The sequence below is a fragment of the Kogia breviceps genome, chromosome 4, assembly GCF_026419965.1.
Source record: "Kogia breviceps isolate mKogBre1 chromosome 4, mKogBre1 haplotype 1, whole genome shotgun sequence".
Lineage (NCBI taxonomy): Eukaryota > Metazoa > Chordata > Mammalia > Artiodactyla > Physeteridae > Kogia > Kogia breviceps.
The window spans coordinates 180,910,783-180,925,576 of record NC_081313.1 but is presented as its reverse complement, the minus strand read 5'-3'; the positions used below and the strand labels follow the sequence as shown (position 1 = coordinate 180,925,576).

At 62.1% G+C, this 14,794-nt stretch overlaps 1 protein-coding gene across 2 annotated transcripts; it reads left to right on the top strand.

Moving 5' to 3' along the window:
- The first annotated feature begins 1,944 nt into the window (after positions 1-1,944).
- Positions 1,945-10,458, top strand: ABHD17A (abhydrolase domain containing 17A, depalmitoylase). Of its 2 annotated transcripts, none has more exons than XM_059061101.2 (5): positions 1,945-2,093; positions 5,473-6,016; positions 7,144-7,338; positions 9,698-9,877; positions 9,980-10,458. In XM_059061101.2, the coding sequence occupies exons 2-5, from the start codon at positions 5,499-5,501 to the stop codon at positions 10,203-10,205; spliced, it is 1,119 nt and encodes a 372-aa protein (XP_058917084.1). In that variant the 5' UTR covers positions 1,945-2,093; positions 5,473-5,498; the 3' UTR covers positions 10,206-10,458. The 2 variants fall into 2 exon arrangements, with proteins under 2 accessions (XP_058917084.1, XP_066889275.1); XM_067033174.1 differs by lacking the exon at positions 1,945-2,093 and adding an exon at positions 2,139-2,335.
- The last annotated feature ends 4,336 nt before the right edge of the window (positions 10,459-14,794 follow it).

Genomic DNA, 14,794 nt, shown 5'->3' with positions numbered 1-14,794 from the left:
GGAGAAGCCAGCCATGTGTCTATCTGGGGGCACTCCAAGCAGTAGGCACCACTTGTGCAAAGGCCCTGAGGTAGGAACAAACTTGGCAAGGATAGTTTGGCTGGGGCAGAGAGAGCAGGGGCAAAAGAGGTAGGGGAAGGGACTTCCCTGGTGGTCCAGTGGTTAAGACTCCGCACTTCCAACGCAGGAGGCATGGGTTTGATTCCTGGTTGGGGAACTAGGATCCCACACAGCTCATGGTGCAACCAAAAAAAAAAAAAAAAAGAGGTGGGAAAAATGGGCCGGCAGCTGCATGGCGACACCAAGCACGGGCTTTGGGGAGGGGAGGAGAGAGGGTTGACTGACCTTCTGAGACCTTGGGGCATTCACAGCAACGCCTTCATCCTTGCAGAGTGCCCTCTGGTTGGTGGGGGAACTCCGTGGGAGCGGGGCAGGCCACATTTGGGTGGGGACTAAGCCTATCCCCACCTCCTGGCCACCCCCTTCACAAGTGTTCCCCTTGGGGCATTTCAGTCCTGGTGGAGCTGGGCTTTCTGGAGGCACCACTGCTCTGGCCTTTTCTAGCCCAGGGGAAGAGGACCTGGAGGGGAAGATGGGCAGGGGAAGGAGGCTGCGGACAGGCCTCTTCCTGTTCTGGCACAAGGAAACTGGAAGGAGCCTGGCCCAGGTGTGACCTTTGGACCTCAGGAGAACAGCTGACGCCAGGAGCCCTGAGGGGGGGCAGCTGAGGCAGGGGGACTCCTGGGCACCCTCAACAGTCCCCTGGCATGTGGCTGCGGAAGGTGGCAGCTGATCCCAGGGCTGGGGGCCAGAGGAAACTGGCTGGAAACTACCTCTGGACAGTGTCCACTCCTGAGCCTAAGCCTCTCCGGGAATGGGGCCCTGGGGGAGGGCTGGCCAGGGAGGCTTATCTCTGCAAATGAAGCTGAAGTTTAGGCTCCCCGGGGAGGAGAGGGGCCTGGGGTTGCCTGCAGCCGGTGGGGCGGATTTTGAGCTGGAATAGGCTTGCCGGCCCAGGGAAAGGCACACGCAAAGGGCGGAGGCCTGGAATGACGAGGCTGTCCCACTAACTCATCTCCCTGGCTCAGGCTGGGCCCTGTTGGCCTCTGCAGCCTTCCTGCCCCTGTCCCTGTCACTCCTCAGGAAGGCCTGCCCTGACTACCCTCGAAGAGATTCCCTGGTCACCTTCAGCCACACTGCCACTTTGCTCTCAACTGACATCCTTTTTCATCTCCCCTACCTTCAGCTCTGTAACCATCCGCCTCCCTGCCCGCGGGGTGAGCTGAGTGGGAGGGGCTCGCGATCCATAAGATTTTGTTATATTATTTATTTATTTGGCTGCCCCGCGCGGCATGCGGGATCTTAGTTCCCTGACCAGGCATGGAACCCGTGCCCGCTGCAGTGGAAGTGCGGGGTCTTAACCACTGGACCTACTGGACCGCCAGGGAAGTCCCCGATCCATAATATTTTAATTGCACTAGTAAAAAAGTCAAAACCAAGGCAAAAGAACCCATGATGAACAAAATATCAAGATTTTAAATAAAAGCAGGATCACTCACCTCACCCCAGTCAGGAGCCTGTTTCCAACAAAACTTTGTGGGTTTTTTAGTAGTGCATTAAAATATTTTTTTTATGTTGACTAGTGAGTTTTTTGGCACGCTGTAAGCTTATTTTCTAGGCGAGTGCCTCACTTGCCTCACCCGAGTCCTGGCCCTGGAATGAGTGAAGGATTGAATGAATGGTTGTGAGTCTCCACTGCCTGAAACCTAAGGGGAACCCAAAGCCCTGGCCCCGCCCACCCACTCTTGTCCCCGCCCACCACGACGTGCCCCCGCCCCTCCGGGAAGCCAGCTCCACCTCCAAACCCTGCCCAGCGCCCGGCGCCTGGCCCCCGGCCCCTCCGGCCCTCGCGCACACCTGCGCGTCACTTCCGGGGCGGCGGTGGGAGTGAGGTTCACTTCCGCCAGCGGGGGAGAGGCGGCGGTGGCGGCGCAGGAGACCGGGCCGGGGCCCCGGGGGATCGACGGACGTACGGGCGGGCGGCCGGGAGCCATGGAGCGCGGCCCCGGGGCCGGGGGGCGCGGGCCTCGGCGGTGAGTGTCCTGCAGGGGCTGGCGCGGCTGCGCGGAGCGGTCTCAGTGCTTCCCGCGGCCGTTTGGAGAGCCGTTCCGGGCCGCGAGGCCGGGGCAGTCCGGCCGGACGCCCCCGAGACCCCGCACTCCCGGGGCGGCCGCGGTCCCAGCCGAAGGACCCCCGGATCAGGGCCAGGGACCGCGCGACGGCGTCTCCGACTCCGGCAGAACCCCGCTCGCCGTCCATTCAGCCCTCCGACTTGGTGTGTGTTTCCACCTTTCCGGGTACGCGGCCCCGCCTTCGGGGAATGCGCTGTCCGAGCCGCGGACTCTATCCCCGGCCCCGAACCTTTGCCCCAGCCTGACACCCGGACCCGCCGAAGCAGCCGGAGCCCTGCTTCTTAAACGTCTCCAAGACACCTCTGCCCTTTCGCAGGCGTCCTCTGGCGGGCTGGGACACCTGGACAGGCTTCCCAGCCTTTGCTCCAGTCCCATCTCCAGGCTACAGCTAGGGCATATCCACAGCTCCTAACGCACGGGCTCCATTCCCAGCCCGGGACTCCTCCAGGGCCCCTCCTTTTCCCCCAGGATGAAGTCCAAACTGCAGCCGGGCTCACGGGCGCGGCGCGACCCAGCTCTGGTTCTCTGCAGGATTCCTCTGCTCTCCTCTTCCTCCCAGTGTCCCTCTAGCCTGGGACCCGCAGTTCCTGGAACCCGCTGTCACTTCTGGGTTTTGCCTGTTTTCTCCCCTCCGCCCTGCTCCCTGTCACCCGGCACTTTGCCTGTTCCTTTCAGGCTGACTGGCTGAAATGAGGTGCAGTCATAGTCGCCCGTATTTAGGCCGTCCTGGAGTATCGTAATTGCCTGGTTCCTTGTTGGTCCTCATGACACTGCCAGCCTGCACCGGACCCGGCAGCGGGGTGTCTGATTATGTGCTTGTGGGTGAAATCGCTGGGCTCTTGTTGCCAGGGGTGCCTGCCCAGTGAGTGAGGCATCTGGATGTGCTCTGTCCAGTCCGAGGCCAGGCTCTCAGGTCACATTCAGTGACATCCATAAAAGACAGCGGGAGGTCCCAGGTCTGCGTGGCTTGAGAAGAGACCTTCCCCCCTCTCTGTCAGATGTCAGACCTGGCAGACTGTAGGGTCCCCCTTTCCCTTTTGCCCCTGGTACTTTGTCCATTCGTTCAGTCAGTGTTTACTGAGGAAGAACAGGTAGTAGTCTTGCCCTCATGGAGTTTCTCTTTGGTTTGAGGGGTGTAGTTGAACATGCAGCTACAAGCTGCAGAGACAGATCTGAACCATGAGAGTGTGTGGTGGGGGCTGACCCTGTTTGGAAGGGTTCTGGAAGGGAGATGTGAAGGATAGGTGGGACAAGGGTCACAGGCTGTCTGGTGAGATTAGGGGAACTGCTGGGGCTTCGGCTCTGAGGCAGGAGGAGGCAGTGGGGCTCGTTAGGGGAGAGTGAGGTACAAGATGCGTGAGGCTGGAGAGGTCGGCCCCACGCCTGGTGCCAACCTGGCAGATCGTGGTGAAGGCTTTGATCTCTATCCTGAAAATAGTGGGGCTTCTGGGGCACCCCAAAAGGGAGGTAGCGTGATCAGATTTGTGTTGTGAAAAGATCTTTTGGCAGCTGGGGTGAGAATGGCCCAAAGTGGGGTGATGGTGGCCCAGCCGGGGGTGGGGGTGGGGACCGGCGAGGAAGGAGACTGTGCATGCCCCAGGCAGAGTCAGCAGGCCCTGTGACGGGCGGATCTGAGGGTGCAGGGAGGTGTCAAGGATGGCATCCCAGTTTCTGGCTTGGTCAACGGGACCTTGTCCACCTTAGTATGCCTGTTCATCCGCGGGTCACCAGCGGCCTCCTACCTGCCCACCAGCCCTCAGCCAGGCCTTCCTCTCGAAACAAGCCTTCCCTGTGCCACCCAAACTCCAGACCCGCCAAGTCACCAGAGCACCAGTGCAGTGTCATCTGTTGGGGCCTGGGCCTCTTTGAGAATATGTTGGAGCAACATCGGTTTGGTTGACACTCTGGAGGGGGAGGGAGGGTGTCCTGGGCACTGTGGGGTGTTGAGCAGCACTGCTGGCCCCGCCCACTCAGTGCCAGTAGTAACCCCACCCCCCCGCCCCCAAGTCATGACAACCAAAGATGTCTCCAGACCTTGGCAAGTGTCCCCCGGGGGCAAACTTGTCATCACACTGAGAACATTGTGATGGGCTTGTAAAACGAGCATCCCACCTGGGAGTCTGGGGGCTCCTGAGGTCCGTGTCCCCGCCTCCGCTTTTGCCGCCCTCTCCCACGCCCCTCCGTGTGCCCCTATCCGAGTGACTGCAGTGAGGCTCTCTGCAGTCCCGGGTCTCATCACAGGTCTGGAGGGAGCAGGTGTATTTCTGGGCCTCAGACTGCATCCGCGTGTCCCTGGCCCAGTGGTTTACAAATGCTGTGGCCCCGAAACAGAACGGGCTCAGGTGCTCTGCTGCTGACACTTGAGTTGTGAGCGTGTGTCCCTCCCTCACTCCAGGTTGTAGGGAAAACATAGTAAGTGAGTACTCTGTATTTTCAAATCTCTGTATTTTCTTCCAGCCTCCCTATTGGCAGCTCCATGTATGATTGTAGTTGCTTTAGCAATTTCGCTGTAGTCTTTTCAAGGCCACGTTTCACACGACATTCTGCGTTTCTTCTCTGAGCCTGGCCCATTCCACCACTTTCCCCTCATCTTATTCAGTGTCTCTGTGACCTGAGTGGTGTCTGATTGATAGATGAGGAAACTGAGGCCCAGGGAGGCTAAGCGACTTGCTCAAGGCCACAGACACCTAAGCTGGCAGAGCTGGGGAAGGAACCCTAGGCTCCTATGACCCTGCCCTGGCTCCCCCCTCAGCAGGCTGACCCCTGGGCCTGGCCCCAAGCACTGGAGAGAGCCATTGTCTCAGCCCAGTAGGCCTTCCCAGCCTTGAGACGTCTCCTGCTTTTGTTTCCAGAGCCTTTGTTTGTTGTATTTCCTCTGCTGGGGCTCCTATCTCCGGACTTCGCCTTGGGAGCTGGGAGCGTGCTCCTGGGTCCTTGCCTGGCTGAGCTGTGGCACCTGGGGGTATTAGATGGGGATGGGCCCCAGGGCAGAGTCTGGGCCAGCCTTGTGGACAGAGGCACGGGGCGGGGGTGGGGTGGGGTGACGGTTCCCGGGGTCTGGAGCAGGAGCTGTGCCGGGGAGAGCTGGGTGGGCCAGGGCTCTGATTGCCCCGCACAGCCTGCAGGCCGAGGCTGGGCTGATGAATGGGCTTAAATGGCAAGAGTTGGTGTCTGCCAGCAGAGGAAGGGTGGTGGCAGGCGGGGTCCTGGTCAGGTTTAGGTCCCACCAAGGTCACTTGGGAGCCCCGGGGGAACCCCACATCTTGCTGTCCCCCTGCAGGGTTTCCCTCTGTGCGACATGGACACATGAGGCTGCGAGGCTCCCAAGGGCTCGGCTTGGACCGCGATGGGGCTGGGCTGCGGCCTCCTAACGGGGCTGTCGTCTGGGGCGGTGGCCGGGGGTTGCCCTGCCCCCTGCCCGTGTCTCCGAGCACCCCCATCCCTCCCCTGCCGGGCAAGGCCCGCCCTGGGGCCCGGCGCCCGGCGCCCGCCATGAACGGCCTGTCGGTGACTGAGCTCTGCTGCCTCTTCTGCTGCCCACCCTGCCCCGGCCGCATCGCCGCCAAGCTCGCCTTCCTGCCTCCAGAGCCCACCTACTCGCTGGTGCCTGAGCCCGAGCCCGGGCCCGGTGGGGCCGGGGCCGCCCCCTCGGGGACCCTGCGGGCCTTGGCCAGCACCCCCGGGCGCTGGAAGCTCCACCTGATGGATCGCGCTGACTTCCAGTACAGCCAGCGCGAGCTGGACACCATCGAGGTCTTCGTGACCAAGAGCAGCCGGGGCAACCGCATCTCCTGCATGTACGTGCGCTGCGTGCCCGGTGCCAGGTGAGCCACGTGGACTTGACCCCCCGGGGTGGAGGGACCGGGTGGGGCTTGGGAGCCCAGGATGTGCTCCATCCTCAAGGCTCTCGTTTCGGCCAGTGGTGGACCCTGGAGGGCCAGAGACCGGCGAAAGCTCATCTAGAGGTGCGGGTGCCCCGGGGATTCTTCTCGCCAAAGGGGCAGCAGATGAGATCTGCCCATGGCCACCGAGGAACTGCTGGGGGCCCTTCCACGTGCAGCCCTCTGGGGGGCCCTCTCTGCACCCTGTCTTGTGGACGAGGACCCTGAGGCTCGGGGGTGGCTCTGAGTGTTTGCGTCACGTCACCTGCTCGATGTGGAGCTGTTTGCTTCCAGGTCTAAGTGTTCACCTGCCCAGGGCTGGTCTCCTGGGCCCTGGGTGCCTGGTGAGGCCCAGCACCCGCTTTGGGCCCGTGGCCCTTGAGGCCTGGCTGGCGGCTTGGGCCAGGTCTGACTGCCGGAACCCTACAGTGGTGCAGAGGGGGGCCTTCCAGCTGCTTCTGCCTCACAGCAGGCTGGGTCCAAAGGGCAAGCTTTTACCTTTCAGCTGGGCTGGGCTAGGGCCACAGCAGGGCTGGAGGAATAAGCCTCTTCAAGGCTGTCGGCCGGGATCCAGCCTGGTCACCTGCCTTCGGCATGACTGCCTGGCAGGGCCGCCATGGGGCACAGGGCAGAGGTGGCAGCCCTGGTCGTTCCCTGGAGGAGCGGGAAGAGCTGCACTGCAGTGAACAGGGGTTGGCTCTCTTCGCCTGTGGTCGGAGGGGCCACGTCTCATCCTCAGGATGGTTCTGTGCAGTGGGCAGACGTGCCTCCAGTCCTTGGGCCGTCAGAGTCCCTCCAACAGGAACAATTCCAGGGGAGAGGTGGCTGCTGCCCAGGGCATCAATGTGATGGTCACTGCGGCTTCCTGGGCTCACTCTGGGGGTCCACCTGTGCCAAGAAGGTGACCGGTGGGCCCAGTGGCCCCCCTTGATGAGCGGAAGCCCGAGGCTCCACTGTGTGTCATGGCCTAAGTCACGCCGGGCAGAGCCGGGCACTGTTCCCCTCGGCAGGGCTCCTGCCCCCTCCGCCCTGCGCCCTCTGACCTATGCTTCCCCACTGCCCACCCCAAGGTACACGGTTCTCTTCTCGCACGGCAACGCGGTGGACCTGGGCCAGATGAGCAGCTTCTACATTGGGCTGGGCACGCGCCTCAACTGCAACATCTTCTCCTATGACTACTCGGGCTACGGCGTGAGCTCGGGCAAGCCCTCCGAGAAGAACCTCTATGCCGACATCGACGCCGCCTGGCAGGCCCTGCGCACCAGGTGAGCTCACGCGGCGGGGAGGGGCCGGCGGGCGCGTCTCCTCACAGGTGGCAGGACCTGGTGAGACCAGGTGGGAGGAAGCCCAGGTGGGTAGCCCCGCAGGAGAGGGAGCTGGTCTGTGGCCACACTAGACCACAGGAAGAGGCCTGACCCCTGTTTCCTCTGCAGGGTGACAGGCGCGCTTGGTGTGCAGGGGGAGGGCGGTCCTCCAGCCTCCCTGGGGGGGGCCCCTCCTGGGAGCCACTGGCCTGGGACTGTCCCCATGGGAATGGAGATTCCGCCTGGAGGGAGGGGGCAGGCAGAGGACGAGGCCCCTCCTGAGCCCAAGAGGTGGCGTGTGAGGGCGGTGTGAAAGCACTTTGGGAGCCCCGAGGCTGAGGGAGCACTTGGGGTGCGGGGAGGGACCAGGCCTCTGCGTCAGGGTTCTGGTCGTGGAGCTTGGCCTCATCCTGAGGAGGGTCTCCTCTGGGCCTGGAAGGTTCTGTCGGGCAGCTTCGTACCCAGCACAGTCCTGGTGGCTGGAGGGAGGTCAGCTCCCAGAGGCTGGGTCCTCCCCGGGCATGGTGCCCAGCACACAGCTGCTTGCTTGACTCAGACGGGGCCCTCGCTGTCTGGTCTACATCTCCATTCCCAGACCCCACCGCCCCAGTCATCCAGGTCCTGGCAGCCCCCTTCCACCCCGTACTCGCTCACTGAAGTACAGTAGCTCAGTCTCTGTGCAGAGATGGCCTGGTGCCCTGTGCTGCTCTAGAGGGAGACCCACCCAACCCCATCCTCCAGAAGGCGGTGCCCTCTGCCTGCCCAGGGCTGCCCCATCTTGGCTCTGCCTTGCCGACTGGTGCAACCAGCTCTTCTTTCAGGGACCACAGCCAGCCTGCCCTGGGGAGGCGGGGCCCTGGTTGCTGGAGTGATGCACCAGGCAGTCCCTGATGCAGACCCTGGGAGCAGGGTCCCCTGGCAGCACCCTGGCGCTGGGGACCCGTGCTGGGTGGCGTGGTGCAGGTGTGTGTCCACACTTGGCTGCCGCAGCCTGTCCCCACTGGCTGGGGGTTGCTGGTAGAATCATACCCCGCTGAAGGGCCAGGGTTCTGAGCTCTGTCATCCATCCGTCTGTCCTGCTGCCAGCCTTGACCTCCAGAAACCTGGTCCCTCAGACCCAACAGCTGAGAATCAGCAGGAGGGTGGGAGGCTGGGGCCCAAGTGGTGGCCTGGGGCGGGGCAGGCCTGGAAAGAAGAGCTGTGTCATCCGGCACCTGTCATGTTTGTCCAGGTGGAGACAGCCAGGTGGCAGCTGGGGGTCCCTGCCTGGAGCTGGGTGATAGGACGAGGCTGCTGCTCAGCACGGCAGTGCTCATGGTGAACCAGGGAGCAGGTCGGGGAGGAGCAGCCAGGGTGGTAGGCAGAAGGCCAGATGGCATCCCCAAGGCCTGGGGGTTGGGGCCGGAGGACAGGGACGGGTGCAGATGGCACCTGGGTGCCCAGGTGGGTTGCCCAGGTGAGACAAAGACCTTCCCTGGCCACTTGGAGGAGGGGCACCCCCTTTGAGATCAGGATGTGGGTGTGGGGAGGAAGTCCGTGGAGGCCCCCTGCAGTGGGAGGATGGTGAATGGGTCCTTGTGGGGTCAGGAGAGGACTGTGCTGGGGTGGCGCTAGGGGAGGCCCGTGTGGAGGGGGCGTGGGGGGGTCAAGACCTGGCCACTGTGTAGGAGAGGTGCCCAGGGAGGGAGGTGGTGGTCACCCACCTCCTCCCCTCAGGAGCCGCTATGCCTGCTCACCCACGTTGTACTAAGCAGCTGAGGGCCGCAAACTAGCTGAGACGAGAGAGGACAAGGCTGCCTCCATTCCCCGAGGCCAAGGGGGTGGGTGAGGGTGACGGGTGCTGGGAGGAAGACACGCCCCCTTTACCGAGCGACCTGGAAAGGCTGTGGAATTCCGAACAGCGAGGACAGGAGGGCCCCAAGCAGGTTCTGCATGTGGCCCTGGTCCAGTGTGTGTAGGGGTGGGGGTGGCCTGGTGACCAGGAGGAGCAGGAGAGGCCCCAGGGATTTGCCCCCAGGAACCACACAGCGCAGGTAGGGCCCCGCACAGGTGCACTGCCCAGGTGTGACCAAGTAGATGCTGTCGAAACTGAGGGTAGAGCTGGGGACCTGGAGCTGCGGGCAGCCAGCTCCCCTCACACCTGTGGGTCCTGCCTCCCCTGCAGAGCGGACCACCTCGGGGCTGGGAGGCAGGGGAGGGTGCCTGGGCGCCACCCTATTTCCTGGAGCCTGCGCGGAGAACGGGGGACTGCACTAGGAGGGCAGGCAGTGGGAGGGGTGTGCCTGTTGCGTCGTGGCTGATCTGCCCCCACCGCCGCCAGGTACGGCATCAGCCCAGACAGCATCGTCCTGTACGGGCAGAGCATCGGCACGGTGCCCACCGTGGACCTGGCCTCGCGCTACGAGTGCGCCGCGGTGGTACTGCACTCCCCGCTCACCTCGGGCATGCGCGTCGCCTTCCCCGACACCAAGAAGACCTACTGCTTTGACGCGTTCCCCAAGTGAGCGCGGAGGGGGGCGGGTCCGCGGGCGGGGGCGGGGACCCAGGGGGCGGGGCCTCGCAGGGGTTGGGGCGCTGAGGCCTAATGTGCCCCGCCCCGCAGCATCGAGAAGGTGTCCAAGATCACGTCGCCGGTGCTCATCATCCACGGCACGGAGGACGAGGTGATCGACTTCTCACACGGGCTGGCGCTCTACGAGCGCTGTCCCAAGGCCGTGGAGCCTCTGTGGGTGGAGGGCGCCGGGCACAACGACATCGAGCTCTACAGCCAGTACCTGGAGCGTCTGCGCCGCTTCATCTCCCAGGAGCTGCCCAGCCAGCGTGCCTAGCCTAGCGGCAGGCCCGAGCCGCGCCGGGACCTCAGCAATAAGGCGGCGCCCGGACCCCGCCCTGGCCCCGGGGGCTGCATGTGAACCCCCGGGCGCCCCACGTCCTCGAAGCAGCTGACCGGTAGGGGTCGGGACCTGACCCGGCCCCTGGGCCGTGGACAATGTACAGGCGACGGAGCTATGCTCTCCTTTCCTTTTGGAAGCAAAACTAAGGAAAAACGTGAGAACAGAAATTAAAGATTTAAAATTTTAAGGTTCCTCTCCCTTTCTTGGCTCATGCGTGCTCTCCCTGGGGCTCAGCAAGCACGGAGAGGGGGCCGGGCTTTGTCCCCAACCCCCCAAGGAAAGTTCACAACTGCGGATGTCAGGTCATTCCCTACAGAAGAGGGGTCCAGTTCACGACCTTGGGGCTGCCGGTTGCCTGGGTGGTGACGGAGGGGCGGCAGCATTCGAACCTAGGACGCCGCGTTCTCGGAGGGCGCGCCTGGGGAGGGTGGTGGGCTTCCTGTCTCCGAGACAACGCTGGGGGTGGAAGTGGCCGCCGCCGGTTTAGGCTGGGCCTGCTCCGGGCCCCCAGAGAGGCAGACAACCCTTCCGTGCCCGTGCGGTAGACATCTCAGGGCTGCTCTTCCTATCCCACCCCACCTGTCCTCGGCTCCCGCTGCACAGAGAGCCAAGAGTCTTGCAAACGGGAACGCTTGGGTCCAGTGGAGGGCAGTGGCAGGTCCGAGGCCCCGTGGGGCCTCCCCAGGAATGAGGTCACGATGAGCACTCCGCAACACGCCTCCGGACCTTGGTCTGAGCTGTATCCTCTTCCCGGGGAGCCCTTGAAGACAGGGTCGGTCCGCGTCACCCTGGACCCTGGCCAGACGCCTGGCTCATCAACGGCCTCCGGAGTATCCCCTGCGACCTCCAAGGGCGGCACTCTAGAGTGGGTAAGACCTCAGAGGCCTGTCATCCACCCCGAGGTCGGGCGGCGGCTCGGCGTGTGTGGCGGCACTAGGCAGTGGCGAGGCCGGGAGCCGGCGATGCTTCCGCCTCTGCCCCTCGGGGTCTGCGGCCCCTTTAAGAGCGGGCGGTGCTTCGGTCTGGGGGCGAAGACGGCAAGGGGCGTGGCCGGGCGAAAGCGGAAGTGGGTTGGCGCGCGCACGGCGGCGGCGGTGGGTGGTGGAGCGCGAGGAGGCTGCGGCCTGCGCGGTAAGTGGCAGCGGCTCGGGCTCCGGCTGGCCGGCCCTGCCCTTTCCGCCGTCCCGGCCGTGGGGGCGCGCCCAGCGGGCCGGCCGACGCCTGCGGGTGTGTGTCAGCGTTGTCTGTGGCTTACAGCTGGGCCTCGGGCCTGGGGTGCTGGAAGAGCCGGGAGTGGCCCCGGGCACGCCGTCCCTGACCCAGAACGGTGCCCGGCCTTGACCCTTCCGAGCCCCACGGGCCCTCCCGCTGGGAGTCTAGGCTCGCGTTTGATAATCCAGGACGTCTGGGAGCAAAACTGAACGTGGGGTGTATTCTCTCGGGAGCAGAGAGCATCGGGTCCTTTTCGCCGCGGGGCCTTTGCACGGGCTGGTCCTCGTGACCGACGAGCCGCCACTACGGCCCGGCCTTCGCCGATCCCCCTCAGCACGTCCGGCTCCTCAGCCTCCCGCTGCAGTATTTCTTCCCCGAAGCCGCCCCCCCAGCCCTGTGCTCCCACTGACCCCACTGCTGCCCGTGTCACAAGAGCCTGCCGTCTTTTCACCCCATCAGAATGTAAGTTCCCTGAGTGCCGGGGCTCCGCAGTGCAGCAAGTCCAAAGCGACAGCTCACGATTGAACAAAAAATGTTTTCAGGCACACAGAGTGATTCAGAGTATGGAAGAGTGTTGGGTGAAAACTCAGTGTTCTTCCCACCCCTGACCTCAAGTGCTCCCCTCCACTGGGCCAGAGAGGAAGCAGTTTCTTATGTGTCAACAAAGAAAGTGCAGGTGTAGCTAATGAGTTTATACAGAAGTGTGATCCTCTTACTCAGCGTGCCTTGGAGAGTGTTGAGTTTCCCCTACGTAGATAGATTGGATCCAGTCCTCCTGGTGGCCACGCCATAGTTTATTAGCACTATAATTTATTCATCCTGTTTCTTGTTGGTTGAAATGTAGGTTTTTCTGTAGCAGGCAATGCTAGGTCCAGTATCCTCGTACAAATATCTTCCTACCCAAGTACGAGTACTTCTGGAGGCTGAATTCCTTAATACAGAAGGGCTAGGTCCAAGGGCTTTCCATAGAACTCTAGATGGGTATGTGATCCCTTAAAATAGTATTCGTTGTAGCTTCATTTGTTTCCTAGAAGTATAATCAAACATCTCGGTGCTTCTGTCAGATTTGTTTTTATGTTGATCATTTCTACCACTAATATAATCATTTTGAAACTGGAAGTCTATTATAAACATGTATATACTTGAAAGCCATTTGTATTTCACATTCTTTGTCCGTTGGGTTCTTGATGTTACTATTGGGTTCTTGGGTTGAGTTCTGTTGGGTTCTTGGTGTTACTGTTTTATAGGAACACTTTACAGATTAAGAAAATTAGCCCACTGTCTTAAAAAAGATATATATATTTTCCAACTTGTCATTCGTGTTTGACTTGGATTGTGTGTGGGTTTTTTTGTATTTTTTTGTTTGTTTGTTAATTTTATTTATTTTTGCCAGGCACTTAAAATCGTTCAGTCATTACCTTATCAATATGGCTTCTGAATTTTGTGTCGTGCCCAGAGATATCTTCCCTACTCCACGATTGTAAAACGTTTGATGTTTTCTTCTGTAAATATAATGGTTTGTTTTTTAAATATGTATTTAAATTTTTGGTCTAACTCTAGAAAGGACTTCTGAGAAGGAGTAAGGTAGGAACCCAAACTGCTTTTTCCCAAATCCTTCGCTCCCAAAGCCATTTCCCGATAAAGCCATTCTTTCCCCGACTGAAGCACCACCTTTACCGCACGCACGAGGGGCTCTCCGTGTCGGGGGCTCTGTTTCTAAACCCTATCACCCCAGTCATCCTGAACCCTGCTGACTTCTTTAGTGTCTGGGGGCCCCCACTCCCCTCATAAAAATCAAGAGAAGTTCTGTCATAATAAATAGCTGATGGCTTGAACGTGTTCCCTGTAATGCTAGTTCTGACAGATAGGATTCTGAAAACGTAAGCCTTTGGGGCCTCCCCCTTGGCCCCCGTGTACAGTCACAGTGCGAGGTGCTGACCTTGCTTGAGGTCAGCGCAGTGCTTTACTCGCCGGTGCCTGCCCATTGCAAGGAAGGGATACGCTAAGGCCAGGGGCTCCTCAGGCTGGCCCGGCCGGCGGGCTCTACTCTTCTGCGGGGGACTCGCCTCTCCCACGGGGGGGTGCCTCTGAGGGGCTCAGCCTCTGAACCGCAGGGGTTGTTATGGGGGGAGTGGTACCTTCCGGGATGCACCCTCCCCCCTTCCTTTCCACTTGGTACGGCCCGTGAGCCAGGCCGCCTGGGACGAGGGCCAACTTTCGGTTCTCCATTTTGTGAATTTCCCAGGACACACGTGTTCACACCGGGCAGCGTTCTCGCGCTGCTCAGCAGGCGCCCCGCCCCCCCCCCCCCTCCGGCTCACCGGAGCCTCCGGTCCTCCGCTCGACACCTGGCCCGGCGCACCTCACCTGACACCTGGCCCCTGGGTCCGGGAACCGGGGTCCAGGCTCTCTGTTCCGCGGCCTAGACACGCCTGGCACCCAGAGACCCCGGGGGACACAGGCCGCCCAGGGGGTGGGATTGCCTCAGCCAGGCACAGGCCCCTCCCCGAGGGTGGGGTCCGGGTTGTGCGCATGCCCCTCGCCCTGAGGAGCCCCGACTGGACTTCCTGCGGGGCCCAGCCCCCGAGGGCCCTCCGTCCATCCTCCCTTCCTTCCTCTGGCGACCCTGCTTCACTGCCCCCTCATCAGGCTGAGCTGGTGGGACCCACCCCTCTGCTTCGGCGGTCTCCGTGTGAACTGGGGGGGCCCCAGAAGAGGGTGGGGAGTTCAGTGTCCTCCCTGACGCGTGGTGGCTAAGGTTATGTGAGGAGCTTGTGGCCCCCCAGGGCCCAGATCTGAGATAGGGCCTCGTGGTGGGTGCCACCCCTCAGGGCCCCCGGCACCCTGACCCAGGGCCTGGGCGCTCCCCCAGGGAAGGCACTTGTCTGCCTGCTTCACGGTCAGGGTGCAGGGCCAACGTGTTAACTGTGCGATTCCGACAGGTGGGAGTGCCAGCCCAGCGTCAGGGTCCCCCTTAAGTTTCGAAGCTCCTGCGCTGTGCCAAGTGTACCTACACGACGACGACCCTGGGCCACTGGGGTCGCCGTCCCCACTGTCCCCACTCCAGGGGACATGGCTCTGGCCAAGCTGCCCAGAGGAGAAGGCCTGGGACCCTGACTGGACTCAGGCCTAGGCTCTGTGGTGCTCAAGTGGTCTTGGGACACAGGTGTGCCCCTGTTGGACAGTGAGCTCTGTGCTGCCAGACCCCAGGGCCAGGGGGCACAGGGCAGAGCCCCGTGTGTGTCCACAGCATGTCTGGGTGAGGGGGAAGGGATGGGCCTGGCTGTGGTCATGGTCATCGCTGGGAGGAG

Coding starts and splice junctions, on each gene's coding strand:
- ABHD17A (XM_059061101.2), top strand. CDS start 5,499: ATGAGGCTGCGAGGCTCCCAAGGGCTCGGCTTGGACCGCGATGGGGCT. Junction 6,017..7,143: donor CGCTGCGTGCCCGGTGCCAG/GTGAGCCACGTG, acceptor GCCCACCCCAAG/GTACACGGTTCTCTTCTCGC. Junction 9,878..9,979: donor TGCTTTGACGCGTTCCCCAA/GTGAGCGCGGAG, acceptor CCCGCCCCGCAG/CATCGAGAAGGTGTCCAAGA.